At 41.6% G+C, this 26,408-nt stretch overlaps 1 protein-coding gene across 2 annotated transcripts in view; it reads left to right on the forward strand.

Moving 5' to 3' along the window:
* The window catches only part of UNC5D (unc-5 netrin receptor D), a 532,332-nt gene that overhangs the window by 494,563 nt on the left and 11,361 nt on the right, over nt 1-26,408 (forward strand). For both annotated transcript variants that reach the window (XM_029066199.2, XM_029066200.2), the window contains exons 15-16: nt 10,491-10,655; nt 14,608-14,786. In XM_029066199.2, coding sequence (XP_028922032.1) covers nt 10,491-10,655; nt 14,608-14,786 — 344 coding nt within the window. The remainder of the gene's footprint in view (nt 1-10,490; nt 10,656-14,607; nt 14,787-26,408) is intronic.

Below are 26,408 nucleotides of genomic sequence, written 5' to 3' on the forward strand. Positions count from 1 at the left end.
TACAGGAAAACACTGGCTGAGCATTCATCTTGGCTGGGCTGGGCCATATGACCCTGCACTCTAAGAAATGTGGTCTCTGGTCATCTCCCCAGCAGATGGCCACTGCCCATGGGGTTCTATAACCAGTCTGGTCTCTCCCATTGTCCCCACCAGGAACATCACTTCCTCTTCCTTCCCGTGACCCCACTGCCACCATAACCCTGTGCCTGAGCCTTGCAATCTCCTCCCAGACGCATGAAGGCTGGTGCCACGGGGAAGAGCCAAAAAGACTGTTCCAGCTCCAATTCGTTACCAGATTCATTTTCTGGTGTGTTCTGGGTTTCTTCTACCCACATTTATTGCTTACAGAGACCTTAATATAGCCTGGGCTCTTGGAGGATTTTAAGATTCAGAAAGTCCAGTGGTTTGTTTGATGCTATCTATGAAAACTCTCCAGTTCTTAATATCTTTGTAGATTTAGGGAATGGATTCTTATCCTTGGAGACCAGCCTAAAGAACAAAAAATCCCAAATGATACCTCTAAATGTAACTGTAACAATGACTTTGTAAATAGTCTGAGGGTGTAACAGAAGGCGCCCCTCAAAACAGAGACATATATGAGCAGAAGGCTGTGTATTCTTAGGTTACGCAGAGAGCAGGTGTGAGTTTATCATTGACACAATCTGAAATGAAGGTAGCAGAGTCCAGCCCAAGTTTCCTACGTAAACCAAACACAGGGCATAACACCTCTCCTTCATAATGAAATCAGGGGGAATTCTCAAGGGAAAAATTATTTTCTTGCCAAAGAGGTTGAGGACAGGTGTGACCCATTGCACTTTTCTCAGCTCAGCATTACTAATTTGAGGATTGAAAACTTGCTGAGAACAATGTCCCCTTCCAGTTTATTCATGCTGAAAGTAATTTCTTTGGAGAATTATCACCTGACCATGATTATTCAGTTGGAAATAGGACCTAGAAAAATCCCTGTCCATCCCAAACCCATTTTTCTTTTGGATGGTTCAGCACTTTCCTTATGGCAAGATTAGTTTTCTATGAATAAATGCATTGTTTATGATGTATAAAAACCTAGATGTATCCATCCTTGGGTGAGCAATATTCCTAGTTCCTAGTCCAAATTGAACTTCAGGGTGCCATTAAAACAAGTCCTGATAGTCATGTAAATTCTTCAGTATTAATCTTTACGGGTTATAAGGGCTTCACTTTAATGTCTAATGTTAGTGGCAGAGTCCAAAGTAACTATTAAGTTTATTGCTTGGTGATAAAAATTCAGATGAAAGAACCATTACCTTGCAGCAGTACTTAAGCAGTAATTACCAGAGCAGTGTCTACAGTGTGTCCCATGTGGGGAGATCTGGGGTATCAGCCAGGGGACTTTAGACAATGCATCTGACAAACACAAATTTACAAACCAAGGTCTTGCAGAAACAGCCCAAACACACTTTAGTATCAGAATGGACTTGTTTGGGTGAAGGTATTATATATGTAGGTAAATATTTACATTTTATAAATGAGTGTAAGTGAAGAATGGTTTTGAATGTCAAGACACCATATATCTTCAAAACTAGCAGTGTTTCCATTCCTGTTTTGTTTCTCTGGCCTAAGGTCCTGTATCTAGGACAGCTTCCCAAATTAACATAAAACACAATACTATCTCTGCACTCCTTTATTATACTTCTGGAAAAATACTATGTTCTTGGAGGTTCTCCAGTTTGTTAGGATGCTTGCTGTTTTGTGTTCAATGAGGGACAAGGTGGATGTCTAATTCCCACCTGTGTACTCTTTTTGAGCACTAAGTACAGTGCTCTGCACACACTAAGCACTTAATAAATAAACAACTACTCCATGCTATACAGCATCTATGACTGCTGTAAGGGTGTTAGCATGTTGAGAGATATTATGTTTGGTTTAGTCTAGCCAAAAATAAAGAGTTAGTTTACTTACAAACTCTAGGTGAAAACAGAGAATGACTTACAAATTAACAGGGTAGAAAAGCAGACATAAATTCATAAATAGTTGATAGAAAATGAGTAAGTGTTACTAAGTAGGGTGCTAAGGTGGCTGAGGGAAAATTAAGCCTGGGATTTTAGGGAAATGAATCAGAGAATGCCTCCTGGAGGCAGTGGCTTTTTAGAAGAGCCTGGAAGAAAGAAAATGGCAGAGTTTGGTGAATCTGAGTCAGTGAGGGGCCAAGCAGGAAGAGAGGTTTGGAGGTTTTGCAAATGTGGAAATTGCAATCAGTCAATCAGTGGTATTTGTTAAGTGCTTACCATGTGCAGGGGCTTTTTCTAAGGGATTGAGAAAGTATATTACAACAGACTTGGTAGACCCTGCACTCAAGGACCTTGAGAAGCAGTGTAGCTTAGTGGAAACAGCACGGGCTTGGTAGTCAGAGGTCGTGGGTTCTAATCCCAGATCCCCCACTTATCAGCTGTGTGATTTTGGGCAAGTCACTTAACTTCTCTGTGCCTCAGTTACCTCATCTGTAAAATGGGGATTAAGTCTGAGCCCCACATGGGGCAATCTGATTACCTTATATCTGCCCCAGCACTTACAACAGTGCTTGTCACATAGTAACTGCTTAACAAATACCATTATTATTATTATTAATATTACAGTCGAGGGAGAGACAGACATTAAAATAAATTATGGATATATACATAAGTACTGTAGGTTTGAAGTGGGGTGACTATCAAATGCTTAAAGCAAACAAATCCAAGTTCAAGGGTAATGCAGAAGTGAGAGGGAGTAGGGGAAATGAAGGCTTTGTTGGGGAAGGCCTCTTGGAGGAGATTTGATTTTTAATAAGGCTTTAAAGGTGTGAAAAGAGGTGGTCTGTCAATCAATCATATTCACTGAGCACTTAGTGTGTGCAGAGCACTTGGGAGACTACAGTACAAGAGAGTTGGTTGACACAATCCCAGCCCACAATATGAAGGGGAAGAGGGTTCCAGGCCAGAGGGGGACGTGAGCATAGGTTCAGTGACAAGATAGATAATATCAAAATCACACTTGGACCTGTGACAGTTGTACATTTGGTATGTGCCACACCTTCAACTCCAATACACTTACAGGTATAGCTACAAATTATGTTATACATTATTCACTTATATCAATGCCTTTCTCCCTTTCTAGACTGTAAGTTGTGGTGGGCAGGGAATGTGTCTGCCAATTCTCTTGTAATAATAACAGTTATAATTATGATACTTGGCACCTACTATGTGCCAAGCACTGTTCTAAGTCCTGGGGTAGATACAAGGAAATCAGGTTGGACATAGTCCCTGTCCCACATAGGGCTCAGAGTCTTCATCCCCATATTACAGATGAGGTAACTGAAGCCCAGAGAAGTGAAGTGACTTACCCAAGGTCACACAGCAGACACACGGTGGAGATAAGATTAGAACCCAGGTCCTTCTGACTCCCAGATCAGTGCTGTATCCACTAAGCCACACTTCTTCTCACTAGGCCATGCTGCTTACTTGGAGGAGCCCCTTGCTCACATCCTCAAATTTTGCTTCTGCTTCATACTGTTAGACTAGAACGGGACTGCTAACTCTATTGTATTGTACTCCCCCAAGCACACAGCACAGTGCTCTTTATACAGCAAGTGCCCAACTAATGCCACTAAATGATTTATTGATTGACTCAAAACTGAGAAGCGGGGCAGCAGGGAGGAGAAGGGGAACCTGCCCTGGTTATACCATCCCACTAGGGAGGCTTCCAGCTCCCATTCTCTGGCTTTACTGACCAAATGCCCCCACCCCAGTGGGGGCTTAGCACATACCACCCCAGGGGGCGCTCAGCAAAAACCACTGCCTTCCCCCACCCCATGTGGCATCCATCTTCCCACCCACCTTGCCCCCACCATACTCTCCCAAATAATAATGATGGTATTCGTTAAGCGCTTACTATATCCCAAGCACTATTCTAAGCTCTGGGGGAGATACATGGTAATCAGGTTGTCCCACGTGGGGCTCACAATCTTAATCCCCATTTTACAGATGAGGTAACTGAGGCACAGAGAAGTTCAATGACTTGCCCAAAGTGACACAGCTGAAAAGTGGCAGAGCTGGGATTAAAACCCATGTCCTCTGACTCCCAAGACCGTGTTCTTTCCACTACGCCATGCTGCTGTTTAGTACTGAATTCTGCACATAATATGCACTCAATAAATGCCATTGATTGACTGGATTATTGAAGTACAATGAGTAGTAATTAAAGTGAGTGGGCTGGGTTATACTAGGAAATCAGCAAGGTAAGGAAAGAAGGAAAGGAAATTTAATTGATGGCTTAAAAATCAAGAGTAAGGAGTTTCTGTTTGATATGGAGGTGGATGAGCTACTACTGGAGGTTCCTGAGGAATGGGGAAACATGAACTGAACAGTTTTTTTTAGGAAAATGATATGGGCAGCAGAGTGAAGTATGGGCTAGAGAGAGGAGAGAAAAGAGGCAGGGAGGTTAGTGTGGCAAATGATACAGGAGTCAAGTAAGGATTGGATACATGCTTGGATCAGCATAGTAGCAGCTTGGATGGAAAGGAAAGGGTGGATTTTAACGATATTGGGAAGGTAGAACTGACAGGATTTGGTGACAGATTGAATATGTGAGTTAAATGAGAGAGATGAGTCGAGGATGATACCAAGGGTATGGACATGAAGGACAGGGAGGATGGTGGTGCTGTCTACAGTGATGGGAGAGTTGGGGGGAGACATTGTTTGGGTGGGAAGATGAGCTTTGTTTTGGACATGCGACTTTCAGGCACCTAGTACTGTGCTTTGAGCACAGTAGATGCTCAGTTACTACTGATGAATGTAAAGCATAAGCAATAGTTTGAAAACAGAAAAACAGAATGAGATAGTTAAGGGATTTGCTTAGACTCCTGTTTAGATCGTGAACCCCATGACAGATAGGGACTGTGTCCGACATGATTATCTGTATATACCCCAGAACTTACCACGTTGCTTGGCAAATGGTAATTTTTTTAACAAATATTATTATTATTATCATTGCTATTAGCTGGAATGTAGTTAGCATTGTAGAAAGTAGCTAGGTAAGAGGGAGTACACTGATGTAAAAGCTGATCCCAAACCTTTGTTTTTTCAAAAAAAAAATGGGAAGCTATACGTGAATTTGGAGGAGAGGAGAGATATGCTCCAACAAACATTCTGGAAGGATGAAGCATGCATTTCCTCTTTTTAACTCTCTTTTCACTATTCACAACACTACTACCTTCCCTTTATCAGAAATTCAGAGCCTTATTGTCAAGTTGAATGCTTTCTGTCATTTATCACCCATATTCAGTCCATCTCTAAGTCCTTCCAGTTTTTCCCATATAGTGATTCACAGATAAGGACTTTGCTCTCCACGGTTACTATAACTATCCTATACTCATGACTCTCTGGCTAGGTTCCTGTTAAGTCTTTCTTTCAGGATTTCTACATTTTAATCCTCTCCCCTCTTCAGTCCTGCCTATATATAAATGTGGTTACATTCATTTCTATCAGAACATGTGTTTTCACCATGCATTTTGCATAGAATGTGATGGCAAATTTAGGGAATGTTCTTCCAACTACACATGTCTGACTTGACACAGCTTGACACTGTCAGAAGAAAATGGTTGTGTGCATCTGCACAGCAACAGACAAGGGAGTGTTCTACAGTGCAAGTCCTGCTTGTGGCTTAGTGGAAAGAGCATGGGCCTGGAAGTTGGAGGCCCTAGGTTCTAATCCTTGCTCGGCTACTTGTCTGTTGTAGGATCTTGGGCAAGTCACTCGCCTTCTCTTTGCCTCAATTTCCTCATCTGCAAAATGGGGATTAAGACTGTGAGCCCATGGGGATTAAATATCAATCAAGATTGAAAATATCAATCAAAATCAAAATGGGGATTAAATATCAATCCCACAATCACTATGGTTGCCCTTCTCCTTAGACTGTGAGTCTCTTGTGAGAAAAGGACTTTGTCTGACCTTATTATCTTGTACCTACACCAGTGCTTAGTGCTTGGGACCTAGTAACTGTTTAACAAATGCTATTATTAACATTATTTTCCTTATGGGTTTCTGCAGAAACACAACCTCCATGTTATAGGGGAATTGGATAAATTATCTTTTAAGACCAATTTTCAGAATTTATCACTACCCTCCTCAAAAATCCTTGAATAGTCATCCATTTTTTCTTACATAAAACCTTGCCTCTATGGCCATTGCCTTTTTTTATTGTATTTGTTAAACACTTACTGTGTGCCAGGCATTATACTAAGCACTGGAGTGGATGCATGCTAATCAGATTGGACATAGTCCATGTCCCACTTGGGGCTCACAGTTTTAAAAAGGCCCATTTTAAAGATGAGGTTATTAAGGAAAGAGAAGTTAAATGATTGCCATACACAAGACAAGTGGCAGAGCTGGGATTCAATTACAGGACCCCTGAGTCCTAGGCCCATGCTCTTTCCATAAGGCCACAATGCTTCCCTTTTAATCTCTTCATTAGTTGTGTCCTTACTGTGTATCTGTTCTGTTCTTCCCTTTACACTCCGGCTCACACTCTTCACTGCTCCTAATCTATGTTTCTAACTGAAGGTTATAAATAATAAATAAGTAATATTGAGGATGATAAAGTAAACCAAAGAGGGAGGAATCTGGAAGCAGAAAGACCAATGAGAATGTTATTACTTTAATCCAAATAGGGGGTGATTTGGGCTATTATCAGTTAAGGAATTGTAAGAGTAAAGTGTAAGAGCCAGATCTGGAAAGTACTACTGAAAAAGAAGTGACTTGCATATAAAGCAGATTAATTAAGAGAAGTAAATGGATGACATTGTGGGCTTGTGGAATGGAGATTGATGGTTGACTAAGATAGGATAAACAATAGAGGTTTAGTAGAGAAGATGGACATATTAAGTTTAAGATGCCAGGAGGTTATCCAGATGGATTTTCAAAGCTCACTTGATCCAGCACCCTGCCTCCAGGCCTGTGACTACCAAAATCAAATGGTTAAGCTATCACTCCAAGGTTCATGATCCATCCCTAGTTCTCCATCTATCTTTCACCACTCACTTTGATTCAGATCATTCTGAAGATTTCTTTTATCTACTCCTAGGAGCATCCAGCCCAGGCTCTGTCACTGGGAAGCCCATGGTGACTGAGGGGCTTAGGCATGGCTTGCACAAGGCTGGACATGGCAAAAACAGAGGAGATTGACACATGATGCTACAGGGGAGGACCAGGAAACACTGGGCTGAATGGGAATCACTCCCTTCTCTTCCTCCTCTTTCTCCCCTTCCTTTCCACCTGTCCATTTTTCACATTCCTCTTCGCCCTCCTTCTCCTCATCCCTCCTACTTTCCCTTTGGCTTCATTCTTTCTCATCACCCCCTCAGTCCTCTCCCCTCATCCCCGACCCCCACCGCCCCTGCAAATGCCAGTGATCCCAGCCACCTCAATCAATCAGTCAACCAGTTGTATTTACTGAGTGCTTACTGTGTGCAGAGCACTGTACTAAGTGCTTGGAAAAGTACCACCTCAGTGGCAAATGGACTTTTGGGTGACTGTTCTGGTGACTAAGGTGGCCAGCCAAATCAACCAGGGAACTTGCCTACCACCTTTGTGCTTAGTACAATGCTCTGCACACAGTAAGTGCTCAATAAATACCATTGATTGATTGATTTAAGGAGATGCCTGGCGCACAGCCCAGGGTTTGGAGGTGGAGTGAAATAGGAGAGGTGGAGCTGTGGCTGCTGGAGAGCCAAGAGCCAGCAGGCAGTCAGGGCTGCCTATGAACCTCGGGACACTCATCCTGGGACTTTTTCTTTTACTGGAGTAGAGTTCTGTCCACTCCCAGCTTATTTCTGGCCCTGAGTGGTGTACGATTTTTCACACAGAAGGGCAATCATATTATTACCTTCACTTCAATAGTATTTATTGAGTGCTTACTATGTGCAGAGCACTGTACTAAGCGCTTGGAATGAACAAGTTGGCAACAGATAGAGACAGTCCCTGCTGTTTGATGGGCTTACAGTCCAATCGGGTGAGATAGGGAGACAAGAACAATGGCAATAAATAGAGCCAAGGGGAAGAATATCTCGTAAATACAATGGCAACTAAATAGAATCAAGGCGATGTACATTTCATTAACAAAATAACCTCTTCATAACCCTTCTATTCATTCTATCCAGGAATACTCCATCAATGCCTTGCTCTATTATCCTGGAAGTTGGAAACCCAAGCTTAGAAGCCTCCCTATAAGCTACTCAGATTTTTTAATTGCTTTAATAGGGTTTTCCTTGAACCCTTTCTGGTTGGCTTTGGGGGAGGGGATGCTATTCCATACAGTGAACAATGTAATAAACAAAACTCCATGAAGTCAGGCTGTCACTTCTCCAGGATAAAAGCAGCTGTCTTTCCCAGCGTGCTCTGCATCTTGGAGAACCCAGCATCTATCTCCTGCTAAGATATGATTTACAATCTCTCCATCTGCTGGAAACCTAATTATAATGGGAATCAAAATGAAAACATTTCCGGAATACTTTAAACACCCATAACTTTGCCATACTTTGTCCTCCGATATTACTTTCCACATAATTCTTTTCGGCTCAGTTGAGTTGTGTCTTTTTTTTCTAATATATAAATGAAAACAAAAATGATTACCCGGGGAAGGCACTAATCACAGTTGCTCCAATCTTATTATTCGTTAATGTTTTGTTGATCAGTATTTGTAGCTGCTACTCAAGATAACAAAAAAGAATGTCCATCTGATACTATTCTGAAATTAGATTTTTTTGTAAAATACTTTGTTGTTGTTGTTGATAGGAGGGGAGATTTATTGCAAAGAGTAATTGTCTTAGAGGGACCAAACTAGTCTTTCTCCAATATTTTTTAAATCTCTGAACAGGCCCGGGCAGGACAATATTTCAGGCAGAAACAAGTAGAAACTGTGTCAAAATCAGTAAAAGGGATTGGGCCCATTGCCCAAGTTTTTCAGGGAGAGGTTTGATTTGGAGCTAGGTGCACTAAAGAATACTCTCTATAATAAGTGTCCCAACCATTTAGGGAGCTGAGAAGGACAAGGAGAACACAACTTATTTGGAAAAAAGACATCATTTGAGAGCCATCTCCATATGAATTTTCCCACTAGGGAAAGGCCAGCAGGGATTGTTGACCCTGAGCTGAAAATGGAAAAGATTAACTATAGGAGTTTTCTGGATCTTTAGCTCAGGATGGGTTAGGTGACTAGCTTATGGAAGGCGGTGATTGTGTGTCTTGCTTCAGCTGTACTTTCCTGTGGCCACTGCTTTGCACTCAGTCTATGCTTGATAAATACCACTGATGATGACTTCAGGATAATCAAGATTAGAGATACCGTCTGCTTTTCTTCTCATTAAGGCAATTAGTGTGGATAGGAAGGCAGGGAAGCATTGTGGGGTGGATTAAAGGGAGGCATCTTGTCAATAGTGAACTATGCTCTAACACAGGGCCATGGTTCTACCTTGGGGTGGTTCCATTTCTGATGTTAAATTCCATCCTCTGGTTTTAGCTATCTGTCTTCCTGCTCAATCCTGTCAGTGCTAGTGAACATGTGCATATGAGTGCACACACGGGTTGCGTGGGCTGGGGAGCTGGGGAACTTCAGATAGCTGAAGCACAAATGCTCACATGCACAAATTCCAACCCCTAAACCTGGACATATTTTGGAGGGGATGGAGCCCATGCTCAACTCCCCTTGGATAACAATATGAAGCAGTATGGTCTGGTGGATAGAGCATAAGTTTGGGAATCAGGAAGATCTAGGTTTTAATCCTGATCCTACCACTTGCCTGCTGTGTGACCTTGGGAGAGTCACTTAACTTCTCTGTGCCTCAGTTACCTCATCTGCAATATAGAGATTAGGATTGTGAGCCCCATGTAGGTAATGGACTGTGTCCGAGAGAAACAGTTTAGTACATTGCCTGGCACCTAGTAAGCACTTAAGAACATACCATAAAAAAATGATCCTCAAGAAACTTCCTCTAAAATTGTCCCCAGAGATGTGGATTTACCAACTAGCTAGATCTTTCCCTCCTCTTAATTTTTGCACTTTAGAGAAGAATGAACAGCCCAGCACAGACAAGAAGTAATACAAAAGGAGGCAGAAGACACAGGACAGAAACATATTCTGTAAAGGAAATACGTATTTAAAGAGGAGAAAGATGATTCTCTTTTGCATGGCATTGTTTTTAATCATTCATGTCACTGAACGAAATCCAAGCTTGCAGTAATTTTGGAATTCAAATGTTATCAATAGGAATTGACATTAATTAGTTTTGTGCAGCTCGGCATACACTGGAACATTATTACAAAAGCAATTCCACCGAAGGCATGGTTGCAATTATTCTCGCTATTATTATTATTATTATTTCTGCATTATTATTTCTCTCGTGTTCTGCACCAGCATTGGCTAAGCTCCAAGGCTCATCCGTCCCTCTGCTTCCTTCCACACTCCCCCTTCCCCTCTTCCAGGAGGTTCCATTCTCTCGCGTTTGGTGCAGTAACCGGCAGCCCCTGCACTGTGCCTTTTCCCTGGAGCGCTACACTCCCACCACCACCCAGCTTTCCTGCAAAATCTGCATCCGGCAGCTAAAGGGTCATGAACAGATCCTCCAAGTGCAGACATCAATCCTAGAGGTAAGACTCTGGCAAGTATCTCTGCTGACTTGCGCCAAACCCTTGGCTTAATCCTGTTCCAGATCCTAATTGATGCTGATTTAAAATCAGGGATGAGGATATAACCAAGGTAGTCCCAGAAAGGACTGAGAGATTAAAGGTAGTTTCCAATCCATTTCTGAGGTATATAACTATGTGCCAGCTACGAGTCATGATGGCCTTGGACAAGATGCCATTCTGATGAAGACAACCTTGTTCTTAGCTAGACATGTTGAGAAAGAGTTTGGAAATAGGCCTCCCTGGCAGCACTGCCCATTCTGGTTTACCTGGTTAGAAGTGCCTGGAGACTAAGCAGTTCTGATTAGGTTTGTCAGAGTGGTTAACAGATGGTCTGTGTGCTGTGTGTGTGTGTGTGTGCACGCACACTCACACACGCACACACCTAAATTACCATTAGGGAACTGCTTGTAATTGTTAAGTCCCAAATGTGTGTTTGACCATTAGCTGTTAACACTATGTCACTTTTATCATGATAGCAATTATCATGTGTGCCAAACTGCTGCTGTTAAACCCCTAAATGGACGTTGGCATAAGGACTGCACCATGTTCCATAGCTCTTTGCCTCAAAATTGACAGCTGTCTTAGCTTGACATATCATTCTTGGCATTCGTTATCTCTAATTAATATTAGATGCTTAATGGATTTATGGATGGATGAACAGGATTTTAAGAAACCAGGCTCCTGTGTGATGCCATAGACTATTTAAAACAATATATTTCAAGCAAAAAATAAATTATGGGAAAGGTAATAAATATCATGAGAGGACAGCTGGAGTGAGAGTGAACTGTCATCAGAAAATCCAGTGTACAATGCTAGTCCTCCGCCAAGCAAAAGAATGCTGGGTAAAGGAGTTTAAAGATGACCTTGCCTCAAGGAGACATCTTCTGCTAGCACACCGAAATCTAAATAACTGTAAAGGAAATCACTTATATAAGTTCTTTCCCAGCAAACAGGGTATTTGAATTACTGTATTGGGAAGGAATGATATGAATTAATGAATGTAGTTTTAGATGACTAGAGTTCTGTTGTTTTCAAACAATAGGGTTCTGTTAATCTGCTTCAAAATCGGAGTTTATAAAGAAAATGTCCTTTGTGATAATTAACTCAAATAGAAGCTAATCATCAGGACAGATTTAAAGACAAATGATTGAGCTAAATTCTTCAAGAATGTAAACTTCTCTCTGGCAGTAGGTCTGCATTTTGGGGCTCCTACATTAAGTCTGAGGCCACCCAAATGCTGGTGTTTAATAAAACTACTTAGGAGTTTACACATCAGAAGAGTATATATGATGAAATGCAGAAAGATTGCTGGGAGTGCTAGGGAAAGCTTTACCAGATGGAAACTTTGAAATGTAAATTTCTGGGGATTTATTTTCAAAAAAGACAGAGGCTTCTTTTAACTGTTTTTACTCTTCCTGCTGGTGGTGCTTCTCAGCTCACCATCCAAAACAACTTAATCCTTTGGGAAATCCTCCAGTATTTACTTCAACAGGGCAAGATGAAGGTAATTTCCCTTGCTTATTTGCTCTCTGGAACCTTTAGGTCTCTTTAACGGAAAAGGTGGCTTTATTATGTCAGTTCTCCAAATTCCTCTATTGTTTTAGCTCTCCCCTGAGGAGATCAACAACTGTCTCTTCAAGCATTCCTTGCTTCCAAGCCATCTCAACTAAACGAGAGGAGGGATGATTTTATTTCAGCCTTCATGAAGAAGCCAGAACCTATTGTGAGCTCATGAATGTGTCTGTTTGCTGTTACATTGTACTCTTCCATGTGCTTAGTACAGTTCTTTGCACACAGGAAGTGCTCAATAAATACAGTTAAATGAATATATGAATATTGGGCTAAGAGAACCCCATTTCTCAGAAGTTGGTAGAACTTCAGATTTACTGAGAGCATTGACTCTGCTCTTTCCAGCAAATAGGGAGGAACCAGTCACTTGAGGGAGAGGCCGCAATTCTTTGGAACCCCATCATATGAATTACTATCAATTAATTCCCCTGTCTGTGTGTTTATCTTTGGGAAGGGGATCCAGGGGATATAAGAAGGATACATAGGGTGGCGACTTTCTCAGCCAACCCTAGGGAAGGACTCGGTATGTCCTGGGCATCCCAGAGTACCTAAATAAAAGCAGTTTACCATGATTCTGTGCCCTTCAGTCAATCAATCATATATATTGAGAGCTTACAGTGTGTAGAGCACCAAATTCTTGGGAGAATATAGAAGAACCCCAGGAAAACTGTTCTGGGAGCTGGTGAAATTCCCCAGAAGAGCACGGGAAGCACAGGAGGAAAATATTTGATGCCATCTACCACTTCACCACAGATGCCTTTTTTCCACCTCTTTGGTGATCTTGAGAAATCTGTGAACAAGAAAAAACAAAATAATGGTGTAAGATACTGTCTTTGCTTCGGCTTGGCTTATCTTAACTTGTAAGTATGAATGGTAAACCCTTCAAATGCTGAATTCTGCCTCTCTGAAATGATTAACTCTTTAGGGTCTGCACCCCTTTTGATAAATCTATTCATTATTTTAAATTCACTAGGCTTTCCTTGAGAATACTCTCTTTCCATTTGTGCACGCATGAATTCCTTCAAGAGATGAGCTAATTATGTTGCATTTTGCTAGTAGAAAGTGAATCAGGATCTGGACAAACTTAGCAACAAAGGACTCAGGGTTTCTTTTAAAGCCTAGTCCAGCACTAGGTCAACCAATGCCTATTTGTGAATGACATCTGGCCTCCCAGATATCAGACTAGAGAGAGCCAAAAAATTGTCCATATGCTGTAGAATAGGGAAATGCCCCAAGCAATTTCCTATCATCCTCACTCTTTGTAAAATATTGCTGCAGAGACCTCGTTGGGGAAGACGTAGCCTACGTAGAAATTGTGCTCATTACAATTTTCTCTTCAAGCAAATTCAGTCATGTGACTGATTTTCTTATCCATCACTAAAGATGGTAGAAGTATGGAAGTAATTTCACTATAATAAAAAAGACTGAATGCTTGGAACTCCTCATTGCCTTACAATGTCTTTAGCTACCCATGTAGCAGTTGCTTATCTCAAGTATGCAGGGCATGAAATCTACTGTTCCACTGCATTTTTAATTTAAACAATCAAGAAATGTGATGTATCTGCAGGATTCTTATTGCCTTGCTCAGATAGATTTTGTGTTGTCCCATAAATATAAAGTATCTGGTGACATCATCAATGTCATCATGCCCTGAAATAAGAGATTGGTAACTTTTTAAATAAAATGAGAGGGCTCACTGATTAAGGTGTAGTTGTCAGAAAATAGTCTCTACAAAAGAGTCTTTGGGATTTCTGCATATATTTGTTTTTCAATCAGGCAAAAATGGTCTTAGCTTTTTCTCAGTGGCGCTATCAGAATATCAGAATATTGAGATGAGGTGATTTCTGCCAGAAACAAAATTTCTTAGAACTCAGATGTGCCAAACATCATAGAATGTCACATCTTCTCCCATTAAGCAGTAACATTTACTGAACAAACTGGAGAACCATCCTTTAAAAGGACTAAAAGACAGATGTATGTCAGTAGAGCGCCTCAGTAAGGACATACTGTGAGTCAAGACATTCAGCTGTGGTTGCTACTTTTCTTGCCATCATCACTCTTTCAAGTCAGTAAAGTCAGAGATAACTTTTCTATCCTTTATACCTTCAGAGGAGGGGAACCTCTTTGTAAGTAATTACTCACCAAGGGCAAGTAACAATTTATGCTTAATGTGTAGTAAAATATTTATGTGTTGTATTGGCTAGTGTGTTGCTGATTTAGGGTGACTAATATCAACAACTAAGCACACATTATGATCTGGGTTTATATGGTTCCAAATAGCATATAACAACTTACAGAGCTAAAATCTTTGGCTTATCACCTTTTCGTTTTGTTCTCTCTCTAGAACGAAAGAGAAACTATCACTTTCTTTTCCCAAGAGGACAGCACTTTCCCTGCACAGACTGGCCCCAAAGCCTTCAAAATTCCCTACTCCATTAGACAGAGGATATGTGCAACATTTGACACACCCAATGCCAAAGGCAAAGACTGGCAGATGTTAGCACAGAAAAACAGCATCAACAGGTAATGGAAGTTCACTAGGGTGGACCAGATTTTCAAAATGGCAAAAAAGGGGGGTGTTGGGCGGGGGTCAGGGATCAGAGTGCCTACTTGCCTCCAGGTGTATTTATTGTTTCTTCTACCTTTCTTGGTTTGGATAAACTGTGGTGTGGGGAGGAATGGGTATAGTACAATTATCAATATTCCTCTGTTGTGTCCAGGAACTACCATGGAAAATGTATTAGTAAGTGTGATTTTGCATTTGCATTTCAGAATCCAGAACTTCATGAGTTTCTCACCTCCTGTACCATAATGTCCCTATATGACTGCTTGGGCAGGGTGAATAACCATGCCTGGCTATGTAAGGAGAACTGCAGGAGCTAAACTTCTATGGATCAGTGGTACACCTGGAGACCTCCATCATCTTGAGATTTACTGAGCACCCCCTGGCTGTACTGAGTGCAGAGTACAGTTCTCAAGCATAGATTAGATTTGGACCACCCTCCCAGCAAATAATTTTCAGTATAATCAAAGAAGACAAGAGGGAAGAGTGTTTGATCACTATACTTTCCCAAGAGCTTATATAGTGCTCAGCACCCAGAAAACATTCAATAAATACTACTGATTGATTGACTGATTGAAGACATTTGTAATACTTAAGTAAGGCACTGGGCTCTAATTTCATCAGTTGACTCCCAGGTCTCATCTGGTATTGTCTGAGGTTTTGTTTTACCATATTTATTGTGTGCTCCTAGCTTTCAGTTTCCCAGTTTCAGTTCTCCATGTAGCAATTGTTTGGGTGAGCCTGCTTTGAGTCATTTTCCTCATGTATCCCACTTACGGAAGCTATACTGGGGTGAACATAGCTTTAATGCTAGGAGAATAAATATGTTTCAGAACTTCATTGTTCTTGACCTTATCTTGCCATTTGCCTGTGAAAGTCGCTGATGAAGCTGCTCAAGTAACTGGATTTGGTATTCAGGTACCACATTTACTGAATGAACTGGAGAACATTCTATAAAAGGACTAAAAAGATGTATGTCTGTCAAGTATCTCAGCAAAGACATGCCGTGAGTCAAGACACTCAGATGTGGTTGCTACTTTTCTTACCATCATCACTCTTTCAAGTCAGTTTTATCAGAGACAACTTTTCTATCCTTTATACCTTCAAAGGGTGTTGGTGGGGAGAAACACCTTAGTGGATAGCGAATGGCCCTGGGAGACAGAAGGACCTGGGTTCTAATCCCCACTCTGTCAAATGTCTGCTGTGTGACCTTGGGCAAGTCACTTATTCATTCATTCATTCATTCAGTAGTATTTATTGAGCGCTTACTATGTGCAGAGCACTGTACTAAGCGCTTGGGATGAACAAGTCGGCAACAGATAGAGACAGTCCCTGCCGTTTGACGGGCTTACAGTCTAATCGGGGGAGACGGACAGACAAGAACAATGGCACTAAACAGCGTCAAGGGGAAGAACATCTCGTAAAAACAATGGCAACTAAATAGAATCAAGGCAATGTACAATTCATTAACAAAATAAATAGGGTAACGAAAATATATACAGTTGAGCGGACAAGTACAGTGCTGTGGGGATGGGAAGGGAGAGGTGGAGGAGCAGAGGGAAAAGGGGAAAATGAGGCTTAAGCTGCGGAGAGGTAAAGGGGGATGGCAGAGGGAGTAGAGGGGGAAGAGGAGCTCAGTCTGGGAAGGCCTCTTGGAGGAGGTGATTTTTAAGTAAGGTTTTGAAGAGGGAAAGAGAATCAGTTTGGCGGAGGTGAGGAGGGAGGGCGTTCCAGGACCGCGGGAGGACGTGACCCAGGGGTCGACGGCGGGATAGGCGAGACCGAGGGACGGTGAGGAGGTGGGCGGCAGAGGAGCGGAGCGCACTTAACTTCTCTGGGTCTCAATTACCTCATTGGTAAAATGGGAGCACCATGAGGGACAGGAACTGTGCCCAACCTGGCTAACTTGTATCTATCTCAGTGCTTAGAGTAGTACTTGGTAAATAGTAAGCACTTAACAAGAGCCATTATTATTATTATTATTAAGATGCAGATATCATAGCCATAAAGAAGATTGGACAACACAACTGCTCAGTAGATCTTTTGTTCGGTCTAGTGCTTGACTTATAACACACTACTAATTGCACTGGACTTAATAATAATGTTGGTATTTGTTAAGCGCTTACTATGTGCTGAGCACTGTTCTAAGCGCTGGGGTAGACACAGGGCATTCAGGTTGTCCCACGTGGGGCTCACAGTCTTAATTCCCATTTTACAGATGAGGTAACTGAGGCACCGAGAGGTTAAGTGACTTGCCCAAAGTCACACAGCTGACAAGTGGCCGAGCCAGGATTCAAACCCATGACCTCTGACTCCAAAGCCCGTGCTCTTTCCACTGAGCCACGCTGACTTCTTGGTTCAGTTTTCTACTTCCTTATCTAGCATTCATTGGTTGCTCAACATGCAGCCAGATGAAATGTTTTCATGCTAGCTTTAAGATCTGTGTTGCTTATATGGATTTAGCTATCTTTAGACTTACTGACAGTGACATTTTACTCTAATTTTAATCAGTCAATCCGAGATATTTATCAAGTGTTTACCTTGTGCTGAGCACTCTACTGAGCACCTGGGAGAGTACATAGTACAGCAGAATTGATAGACATATTCCCTGTGTGTCTCACTGAGACCTGTAGAACATAATCATTTGCATGCAGTAATTCCCAGATAACTCCCAGATAACTCTTTCTGGGACTTCAGGTGATGCTTAAAGTCTGTGGAGTTAATTTCGCAGACACTGAGAAGCATTCATAGTATAACACCTCACCTAGATCTCCTTTTAGGCATCTTCAAGCACAGAGGTGCAGAATAAATTGAACAGGACTTGGCCAATAACAAATAGGGACCGGACACTCTTGATCCAACCCAGCCAGCCTTGCCACTAGGAAGTGGCCTCTGAACCTTGATGAACATTTCAGGACAGCCAAATTTGATAAGCAATTTCCAGAGTCCTCATCTGGTGATGGTATCCAGGTGTATGAAAACTATACACTCAGAAGCAGCTTGGCTTAGTGGATAGAGCACTGGCCTGGAAGTCAGAAGGAGTGGTTCTAATCCAGGCTCAACATATGTCTGCTGTGTGACCTTGGGCAAGTCACTTAACTCCTGTGTGCCTCAGTTACCTAATCTGTAAAATGGGGATTAAGAGTATGAGCTACATGTGGGATAGGGTCTGTGTCCACACTAATTAACTTGTATCTACCCCAACGCTTAGAACAGTGCTTGGCACATAGTAAGCACTTAACAAGTATCATTATTATTATTACATCTGACACAGAGAAGTGATTGAGAATGCGTAGCCATGTTGTGGTCTGAAGCCACAGGGAGATTCCAGGAGCATGTAGTTAATGATATCCTATAGTAGACGTATCAGGAATACTGGAGCTAGGTTCTTGCCAGCAATGTGAAGAACAATGTGATGCCTTAATAACTGCTGCAACCTGACCATCTGCCTTTCTTCTTGAAAATGGAGATGATGCTAATAATTGTGGAATATTGCATGACTGTCCTTCCCCTAACCTGCACCAACAAACCATTTTCAGAATAAAGGGATTTGTTGGGGGTAATGAAGAGGAATGTTTGAAGGAAGAAATTGCCAAGTGTTTGGGAATTAAAGTGGACAATGGCGAGAGTGAGTTAATGGGACTGAGTTGGAAACATAGATTTCTTTTTGCTATCTAGGAATTCCCCGCTAGGAGTGAGGCTAGGGATAGCAACATAAGTGTTGTCTGTGATGTAGTGTTCGGTCTTTTGGCTAAAAGGTTGATGGTGGCCAGGAAGGAAAAAGGGTAAATCAGTCAATCAAAGGTATTTTACTGAGCAGTTACTGTGTGCAGACCACTGTACTAAGAGCTTGGAAGAGTGATACAACAGAGTTGGAAATTAAATGATAGCTGAGTATTCTCACCTTGATCCCTTCCTTTTAAATTCATCTGATCAAGAACAACTCTCTCCAAAGAAACAGCATCCAGAGAGATTCACTGCAAAAGATAGAGCAAAAGGGGAGAAAGGTCCTGTCAAAAACACAGAAAGAAACTTGTCTGAAAATTGTCATTAGAATCAGTTGGCAAGTTTTGACTTCAAAAAGGCCAGGATTTTCAAATGCTAATCAGATCTAGGAGAAAGTTTGCTTGGAAAAAGTTTGGAATGGGAAGTAATAACATTTTAGGTGATCAACAGGAGGAGAGGCTGTTTCCCTTCAGGCCCAATGACTTTTTGGTAAAATTAAATTTCTCCCTTTTAAAGCTTCTATTTTCTTTAATCCCTTGAGGCCTTCTCCATTACTTGTCCATTTGCCACAGAGAGTTGGTTGAAAATAGTATAGGAAGCCTACAGAGTTGCTTGAGATGCAGCTTAAAAGCCTGGCATAAACATAAATGCCAGAATGGATCAGCCCAAAGGAGAGTCCTAAGAGGATGTTAATCAGTCAATTACATATAAGGTCACATCTCTTCCAAGATGCCATCCCTGACTAATAATGATAATAATGGTACTTGTGAAGTGCTTACTATGTCCCAAGCACTATTCTAAGCACTGGGGTAGATACAAGTTAAAATCCAAGTGCAAGGGTGATGCAGAAGGGAGTGGGAGAAGTGGAAATGAGGGCTCAGTCAGGGAAGGCCTTTTGGAGGAGATGTGCTTTTAATAAGGCTTTGAAGGCAGGGAGACTGATCGCCTGTCAAATATGTAGAGGGAGGACATTCCAGGCCAGAGGCAGGACATAGATGAGAGTTTGGTGGAAAGACAGACAAAATGAAGGTACTAGGTTGGCATTATCTGTTACCGATTTGTACATTCCAAGCCTCTAGTACAGTGCTCTGCACATAGCGCTCAATAAATACTATTGAATGAACACGGCAAAGTGTGTGGGCTGGTTTGTAATAGGAAATTGGGGAGGTAAGGTGGAAGGGGCAAGGTAATTGAGTGCTTTAAAGCCTTTGGTTTCTGTTTGATGTGGAGGTGGATGGGCAACCACTGGAGGTTTTTGCAGAGTGGGGAGGAAAGGGTGGATTTTAGCAATGTTGTGAAGGTTGAACCGGTAGGATTGGGCGATAAATTGAATATTTGTGTTGAATGTGAAAGATGAGTCAAGGATAGTGTCAAGGTATGGGCTTGTGAGATGGGAAGGATGGTGGTGCCATCAACAGTGATGGGAAAGTCAAGGGAAGGGCAGCTTTTGGGTCAGAAGATGAGTTCTTTTTTGGACGTCTTAAGTTTGAAGTCTATGTAATTTAGTAATTATGGGTATATATGATTCCATTTATCTATTTTAATGGTATTGATGTCTGTCTACCTGTTTTGTTTTTGCTGTCTGTTTCCTCCTTTTAGACTGTGAGCCCGTTGTTGGGCAGGGATTGTCTCCATCTATTGACGAACTGTACATTCCAAGTGCTTAGTACAGTGCTTTGCACACAGTAAGCGCTCAATAAGTACAATTGAATGAATGAAGTGTGGATGGGACAACCAAGTAGAGATGTTCTGAAGGCAGTAAGGATTATGAGGCTGCAGAGAAGGAGAAAGATTGGGACTGGAGATGGAAATTTGTGAATCATCTACATAAAGATGGTAGGTGAAGCCATGAGAATGAATCAGTTCTCCAAAGAAGTGAGTGTAGCTGGAGAATAGAAAGGGATCCAGAACTGAGCCCTGAGGGACTTCCAAAGATAGGGGGTAAGAAGCAGAGGAGGAGCCAGTCAATGAGGAACCAGAAGAGGATGGTGTCAGTAAAGTCAATATTGGATAACGGTGTCAGTAAAGTCAATATTGGATAAATTGAAGCAGCATAACATAGTGGATAGAGCACGGGCTTGGGAGCCAAAATGGGTTTTAATTCTGGCTCTGCTGCTTGTCCGCTGGGTGACCTTGGGCAAGTCAATTTACTTCTCTGGACCTCAGTTACTTCATCTGTAAAATGGGAATTGAGACTGTGAGCCAACCGATTTGCTTGTATCCACTCCAGCATTTAGTACAGTATCTGGCACATAGTAAGTGCTTAAAGTCTATTATCATTATTATTAAATACTTTTGATTGAATTAGAGAGCTAATGGGTACATTAAAGTTAGTATCCAGATTATCTTTAAGGTGGAGAATAATAATAGTAAGTGCTTTTCAAATACCATTATTATTATGTGCTAGGCACTGTACTAAGTGCTGGGGTGGATTCAGGCAAATCGGTTAGACACGGTCCCTCTCACATGTGGAGCTCACAATCTAAATACCCAATTTACAGATGAGGTAACTGAGGCACTGAGAAGTGAAGTGACTTGTCCAAGATCACAGAGCAGATCATTGTTGGAGCTGGGATTAGAACCCCTGACCTTCTGACTCCCAGGCCCATGCTCTATGCACTACTCCATGCTGCTTCTAATGGAATGGGTACCATTGAGAAGTTTTGAGTAATGGGAAAGCTATGTGCAGAACAGCATTCCAGGAAAATTGTCTGTACCGCAGAGTGAACTGTGGGCCAGAGAGAGAAAAGATTAGTAGCAAGGAGACTAGTGAGAAGTTTAATTCAGCATTCTATTTGTGATCTAACAAGTGCCTAGACTAAGATGGTGACTGTCTCAATAGAGAAAAAGTGGTGAATTTGGGAAATGTTGTAGTGTAAAAACTGACAGGATTTAGTAACAAACTGAATATTAGAGCTGAAGAAAAGGCAAAGTCATGGATAATACTATGCGGGTTTCAGAGACAGGATGGATTGGCCCTGTTGTCAATTGTAATGGGAAACATAAGTGGAAGAGTGGATTTGGGAAGGGAGAGTAGCAGTTCAGTTTTTGACATATTGTGCTGGAGATGACATGACATCTACATAGAAGTGTCCTGCAGACAGGAAGGGATGTGAGATTGCAGATGGGTAGAAAGGTGGTAGCTGAAGCCTTGGGAGGGGGTAAGCTCCCAGAGAGAGGGAGTGTACAGTGAGAAGAGAAGGGGACCCAGAATACAGCCTTGAGGCAAACTCTAAAAGTTAGGGAGTGAGAAGCAAAGGAAAAGTCAGAAAAAAAAAAACTGTAAAAGAATGGCCAGAGAGGAAAGAGGAGAACAAGAATAAAATTGTGTCTGCAAATCCAAGATTAGATTTTGTTCCCATGAGAAGAGAACAGTATGCCTCATTCTTTACAACCTCTTTCTCAAGCCTGTCTGCATGCCTGGAACTCCTTCCCTCCTCATATCCAACAACCCACAGCTCTTCCAATTTTCAAAGTTCTCCTGAGATCATATTTCCCCCAGGAGACCTTCTCTGACTAATCTCAAATATCCCCCACTCTATATTTCCTAACTACCATTTCAGTTCCTCTGGCTCACCTTAGCATGTAAGTTACCACAACCACCAAGGCAATTTTCTTGAGTTATTAGACACTATTTCCCCTCCTCTATGACTTATTCAAATGTCTGTCTCCCCAGCTAGACTGTAAACTCATTAATGGTAGGGATTTTGTATTTTCCAAAGCACTTTAGTAGAGTGCTTGGCCCATAGTGGGTACTTAATAAATGTGACTGATAAGGATGGGTGTCTAGAAAGTCAAAGACAACCAAGAGGTCAACAAGGATGGCAACAAAGTTGAGTTTGTTTGGTAACCTCAGAGAGTGCAGTCACAATAGAGTGAAGGGAACAGAAACCATATTTTTAGTGGGTCAAGGATGTAGTTAATTGCAGGGGAGGAAATTTTTTTGGCAGGAATGGGAGCAAGAAGGTGGGAAGATAGCTGAGAGAAATGGGCCTGTTGGGAGGCAGAGTGAGTGAGTGGTTGAAGATGGCAGTTAGGGGGGAGATGTGTCAGAAGCATAGATAGGGTTTGAAACTAAGTGGAAGAATTCTTGAGAGACCAGTGGATGAGAGAGGATGACAAGAGGAGGGAGAGAGAAGCAATATGTTTGCCTTCTTTGACATTTAACTGCATGGTTGGGCATATGTTTTCTAGCATCCCTAACTTTTCCCTCTATTAACTCATTGTGGGTCACTTGTCCATTCACTTAGCTAAATCCTTAATTCATCCATTCAGAGATATTTAGGTGTCAACTATGAACAGATCACCGTACTCAATGCTAGGGATTATTTTTCTCCCTGAATAACTTCCTATAGTAACAAATTCCACAAGCACCCTGGGGGATGAAGTGCTTCTTTTTCATTTGTTTTGAACCTATCCCCTTGAATCCTCAGTAGATGCCCCTGTTTACTGTTGCAAAAGTCTTTGATTAGTATAGATACAGCTTTAATGATTTTGAAGAAGTCTAACTAAAAATATCACTTCAGAATCCAAAGAAACAACTAAATCTAGGAATGTTTGAACTTTCTTTGATTTCATTCTTTCATTCTGTGCTTCTGAAGTGAGAGTATATAGACATTCTGTTTGTTCAAGTTAAATACTCTTACTGGTTCACATGCCTAAATGGGACTCAGAATGTTTGTTGGAGGGGGAAGATATATGGATATGTGAGGAGCAAGGTATGGAGTTATTTCTATTTCCCCTTCTCCTTCCTGCTATCCTCTCCCTTTTGCAGCAATGCCAAGGAGACCTTGGGCAATGAGCTATGCTCCCTTTGGCTGGAAAGGTCTATCTCATCTCAGAGCAAAATGGAGGCATATAATAAAAGAGAAATGATCTAGGTAAGAAAAATAAAGGAGCTGGACATACAAATAAACATAATTTGAGGAGTTATATTAAGGGCCACTTTCTATCCAGATTATTCATAAAATGTAGAAATATGTCTTCCATCTAATGCTAAATATATCCATGTTCATGAAAGATAAATGGGTAACTTGGATAAATGGAATCCACGAAGAATCCAAAAACCTCACTCTCGTCTGTAATCAGTTGGCAGGTTACATGAAAACTGGGAGTTGAGGTGGTGGGGGCCTAATGGGCATCTTCAGCTCTCCTAGAACCCCCATGTCCCCCAATCCTGGCAGCTCCCTACTCTAGGGAGTCCATGTCCAACTTGGAAAATCCTTGGATGGTTTCCAAGGTACCTCTGACACTGGAGCCTAAGCCCCGGATCTATTCTAAACAGGGTTCAGAAGCATCATGGCCTAGTTGAAAGAGGATATGCCTTGGAATCAGAGGACCTGGGCTCTAATTGCAGCTTTGATGTCTGACTGTTGTATGACCTTGGGCAACTCACTTCACTTCTCTGTGCTTCAGTTTCCTCACCTAAATTGTTGGTGAGAAAGAGAGGATACTAGATTTGGGGCTGAGTGGGCCTGCAGATGGTCAAGCCACCTGGCTCGAATTTACTCCATGGTGTAATCTGCTTCTCCTACCAACCTTTTCCCCCTTTATCACAGAGCTGGCAACAAGGAGCAAAAAGTAGAATCACTGACCATCTTGTTCTCCTTTTTGAGTTCCTTGCCCTCAGAGGGGGTTACTAATAAGCAATGAAATGTCTAAAAGGATCCAGAGAAAGGAGAAAAAAGTGACCAAATAATTGGAAGTTCCCTGAATTTAGGATGTAACTTGGCCCTTGGCTCAGCCTGGGATGCAGGAATTACAGTACCATAATTTCTATAAGAAAAGGAAGGAGAGATAGAGAAAATGGATATCATACAATGTCTTCAATGTGCCTGTCTTTGTTCAAACTGAGCACCAAGGCCACTGCATTAGTGACCACTGGGATTAGCTGTTTTTATTCATATATGTCTACATCCACTGTTATTATAACAAACTAGGTTTAGTGGGGTCTTCAGGCTGGAGGCTAGAATATAGTTATTAACTTTGATAATAAAAAGTAAACCAATATCCTGCTTTTAGGATAGTCATTTAAAGATGAGCCATGGCCTTACTGGTGCCTGAGAGAGAATAAGCAATAGGCACTAGCCCTATTTAGTCCCTAGGGGAAGGATGAGATGTATTCCAGTAGAGTTTATGATTCTACTACATCATGAGTGATGTAGGGTCAGTTAGATGAGTCATAGTCCAAATGTCCCTCCTAGGGAAACCAGTGATTTTACATGAAAATAGAAAGAATTTGGGCTTCATTCTACGGAGGCCATTGAATCATGACACACTGTATTAAAAGTAAAGCTAAAAACATAGGCCTCAGGATACAGACACAGACTCACCTGGTGTGGAGATGGCAGTTGTCCAACCCAAAAACTGTGTCATGCAAAGTTATAGTCTCCAGGGGACAAAAGGTTCTACAGCAATAATGGACTGGGTTAATAGGCATTGCCTTTCATGAAAAAAAGAGGAGAATTCATGCTGGTCACTCTGAGAAACATTCATTCAATCGAATTTACTAAGCGCTTACTGTGTGCAGAAAACTAAACTAAATGCTTGGTAGAGTACAAAACATACCAATTCTCCAATCTTGCCCATCCACAGGAGAACGCAGCTTTCACAAGGGTTCCAATCAATATAATGTAGGATGTTTTGAGTACTTTCTCTGTGCAGGGCACTGTACCAATTGACTCGAAGTTCATAGGCATGATCCCTTAAGGAGTTTACAGTCTAGCAGGGGAGACAGTCACTAAAATAATTTACAGGAGGGGAAAGGATTAGAGTTTGTAGATATGTACATAAATGTTATGGTGGGGATGGAGGGAAGGGAGTCCCCAGGATGGAAGTTAAGTGACGCATCAGTGCTGAAGTGCCATTAGGTCAGGAGATGAGATAAATCTCAGCTGCACTATACTGCTGTACTGGACTCTGGTACTCTGTCTCACATTACAAATGAAAAATCTCCTTTCTCTGTGGTCATGCCTCGCCCAGTGGATAGGCTGCAGGTAGAATGGACTTTTGAAAATACACTTTCTGCCTGCCTTTCCAGATTGTCAGAAGACCTTACTGAATGGAAGGAGTGAAAGTTGTGGATAAAGTACTGAAAGGTGTAATTCTGAATTCTATAATTCTGTAATTCTGTACAGCCCAACTTCAGTAATTTACCCTCTGTCTAGAGAAGCAGTATTAAATGGAGAGTTGAGTAATTGTCCAATTAATTATATCTTCATAGATGGCTAATCTAGATGATTTGAGCCCCCCCACCCAAAAGAAAACACCCTCAAGTGTTTCATTTTCCTCAGTTATTCAGATAATTGTTTCAACTCACAGCCTCGGTTTCTTGGAGGAAATTTTAATGATTATTTCTTTTCATGTTTGTAGGGTTTTATTATCTTGCATATGAAATGCTTTGTAAATCAAAAGCAATGAACTCTTCATTTGGATTTGATCAGTACTTTCCATAGTATATGCCTCCACAGATATTTAGATTATACAAATTAAATTAAGTAACATAAGTGGCATGTGTTGGGATGCCAAAGTGGAAGAGATCCAGGGCTCTGCAGACCATCATGAAACCAAAACATTTTACATATCTTTCAAGCAGGGATATAGCCCTATTCATGCCATCGTGGTCTCTGTGAAGATTAGAGGAAGTACCCATCTCTAGGAAGGTATCCTGAAGAGACGACATGAACATTTCCATAGTCTCCTCTATACACCTTTAATGATTGAAAATGAGGGCCTGCACAGCACACTAAAACTTTCCAAAAATCAATCAGTGGTATTGATTGTTTACTGGGTGCAGAGTATTGTACTAAGTGCATGGGAAAGTTCCCTATAACAGAGTTGGTAGAAGTCATTCCTGC

Source organism: Ornithorhynchus anatinus, chromosome 5, assembly GCF_004115215.2.
Source record: "Ornithorhynchus anatinus isolate Pmale09 chromosome 5, mOrnAna1.pri.v4, whole genome shotgun sequence".
NCBI lineage: Eukaryota > Metazoa > Chordata > Mammalia > Monotremata > Ornithorhynchidae > Ornithorhynchus > Ornithorhynchus anatinus.